We start from the raw sequence: 2,500 nt of genomic DNA, 5'->3' as shown, positions 1-2,500 counted from the left end.
CCTAAGTGGCAACACCTGGTGTGAAAAAATGAAGCTGTGCAAAATCCTGCAGTTCCTGGAGTGTCCACTAGAGGCTGGCTGCAGTTCCTGGAGTGTCCACTAGAGGCTGGCTGCAGTTCCTGGAGTGTCCACTAGAGGCTGGCTGCAGCAGCACAGGAAGTCACATACACACCCATTCAAAACAGCCTGTTTTTACAGCAGACATGAACATGTTTACAGCCTGCTTCAAAAAAACAAATAGGTGTGATTAGCTCATGTCTCCATCCACACACACTGTACGGGGGGAATGTTTTGATGACTCAGCAGTTTTGATTGGATGAAGGATCAGAGTTATTCACAATAAGGCGTGTAGCTGAGCTGATTGACAGGTGGGCGCCGTGTAACGGTTTGTCAGGAGGCTTAAAACCCGCCTCAGCTCTCAGCCTGTCGTTAGCTTGACTCAAAGTTAGCCTGAGACAGCGTTTCCAGCACGGAGACCGCCATCCATGGGACTCCAGGGACACACGGGGGGACGTCCCTCAGGCTACGTCCTTTGATATTCACAGTCTGTGGGTTAGTCAGTTTTCCGGACATGTTCCGCTTGATTTATAATCCTTCTCCTCCTTTCAGAGCTGCTGGACCTGCAGCCGCTGCCTGTGACCGCTCTGGGTAACCGGGAGTACGAGAGCCTCTACAAGTTCACTCACTTCAACCCCATCCAGACTCAGATCTTCCACACGCTATATCACACGGACACCAACGTCCTGCTCGGCGCCCCGACAGGCTCGGGAAAAACCATCGCAGCAGAAATGGCCATGTTCAGGGTCTTCAACAAGTATCCCACAGCTAAGGTTTGACTCCACCTGTGTCGATGTTGATTGAACACATTCTTCGCACGGTCGCTCCAGTTGAACATCGCTCAATTCTTAAGGAAGTCGTTTTTTTTCTTAAGGAAGTCGGTTTTTTTTCCTAAGTGTCTGATATTCCCCGTAGATCGTGTCCTGCACCCACATCCTCCTGATCGGGAAACAATCACAAATATAAAACATGCTTTTAAAAAACATGCAAGCACTCACTTTGTAGGCGTCTGTGTCGAGCGACTTGTGGATGTTTCTGTTTTGAATCGCGTGTGTTTTGTCGTCGTCTTCAGGTTGTGTACATCGCCCCCCTGAAGGCTCTGGTGAGAGAGAGGATCGAGGACTGGAAGGTCCGGATCGAGGAGCAACTGGGCAGGAAGTAAGTGAAAACAGAGGCTGTGAGCCGTTTGTCTGCTGCCTGTTAGCTCGAGCTGCTGGTACACATGAAGTGGACAGTTTTATTTGATGACTTATGTGAAGGGGAGGTGCAAGGGGAGGGGGGGGGACAGAACCAGGCCGGGATGCTCATCGTCATGTGCGACCGTCCTGTGCAGAGTTGTGGAGCTGACGGGGGACGTGACTCCAGACATGAGAGCCATAGCTCAGGCCGACCTCATCGTCACCACGCCGGAGAAATGGGACGGAGTGAGCAGAAGCTGGCAGAACCGAAGCTACGTCCAGAAAGTGGCCATCCTCATCATCGATGAAATCCACCTGCTGGGTCAGTCAAGAAAAAAGACCCACCTTGGGTTTTTTTTTTATTCTTTAACTTTTATAAAGTTTGATTTAACGAAACTTAATATACAAACAAATAAAGTTTAGTCTGACGTAAGGGTCCATTTGTAACAAAGTGAGCTCACTCTATGATCAGCGTCTGACTTTAGATTCTGCTCCTGAATGCTCTGGATTTGATTGGACCAGAGAAGGTAGGCGGGGCTTTGAAGGCCATTTTGGACGCCCCTGGGTTTGCCAGATATGAGAGCAGTTATCAGGTGAACAGGTGTTGCAGCGATGGAAGCGGGCAGTGGAACTGCTTCAGATAGAAGTGATTGTACCCGAGCTAAAAAGCCTCTGCATGTTTCTAATAAGCTCCAGCAGCAGAAAGCTGCTCAAACTAGGATCAATGTTGGAGATGAAACATGGAGAGAGGTTAGAACGCAGAAAGCTTTACAGACCCATGCAGAGCTGGCTAAACACTGAAGCTACAGTGTCCACCACATGCAGAGCTGGCTAAACACTGAAGCTACAGTGTCCACCAACATGCAGAGCTGGCTAAACACTGAAGCTTCAGTGTCTCTACATGCAGAGCTGGCTAAACACTGAAGCTACAGTGTCCACCACATGCAGAGCTGGCTAAACACTGAAGCTACAGTGTCCACCAACATGCAGAGCTGGCTAAACACTGAAGCTACAGTGTCTCTACATGCAGAGCTGGCTAAACACTGAAGCTACAGTGTCCACCACATGCAGAGCTGGCTAAACACTGAAGCTACAGTGTCCACCACATGCAGAGCTGGCTAAACACTGAAGCTACAGTGTCCACCACATGCAGAGCTGGCTAAACACTGAAGCTACAGTGTCCACCACATGCTGAGCTGTGTGAGAGGAGGGGGAGACAGCGCTCTGTAATGATTATAGTTTAGACTGCAGTACTCATTTTAAAC

The 2,500-nt window shown here is 49.4% G+C and overlaps 1 protein-coding gene across 2 annotated transcripts in view; it reads left to right on the top strand.

The window, feature by feature from the left end:
• Window positions 1–1,673, top strand: part of ascc3 (activating signal cointegrator 1 complex subunit 3) — an 82,331-nt gene extending 80,658 nt beyond the window's left edge. For both annotated transcript variants that reach the window (XM_079343479.1, XM_079343480.1), the window contains exons 24-26: window positions 610–830; window positions 1,130–1,215; window positions 1,391–1,673. In XM_079343479.1, coding sequence (XP_079199605.1) covers window positions 610–830; window positions 1,130–1,215; window positions 1,391–1,658 — 575 coding nt within the window. In that variant the 3' untranslated portion in view covers window positions 1,659–1,673. The remainder of the gene's footprint in view (window positions 1–609; window positions 831–1,129; window positions 1,216–1,390) is intronic.
• The last annotated feature ends 827 nt before the right edge of the window (window positions 1,674–2,500 follow it).

Source organism: Symphodus melops (genome assembly GCF_947650265.1).
Source record: "Symphodus melops genome assembly, chromosome: 5".
NCBI lineage: Eukaryota > Metazoa > Chordata > Actinopteri > Labriformes > Labridae > Symphodus > Symphodus melops.
The sequence above is the reverse complement of the archived record's forward strand: the minus strand, read 5'-3'. Positions and strand labels throughout refer to the sequence as shown.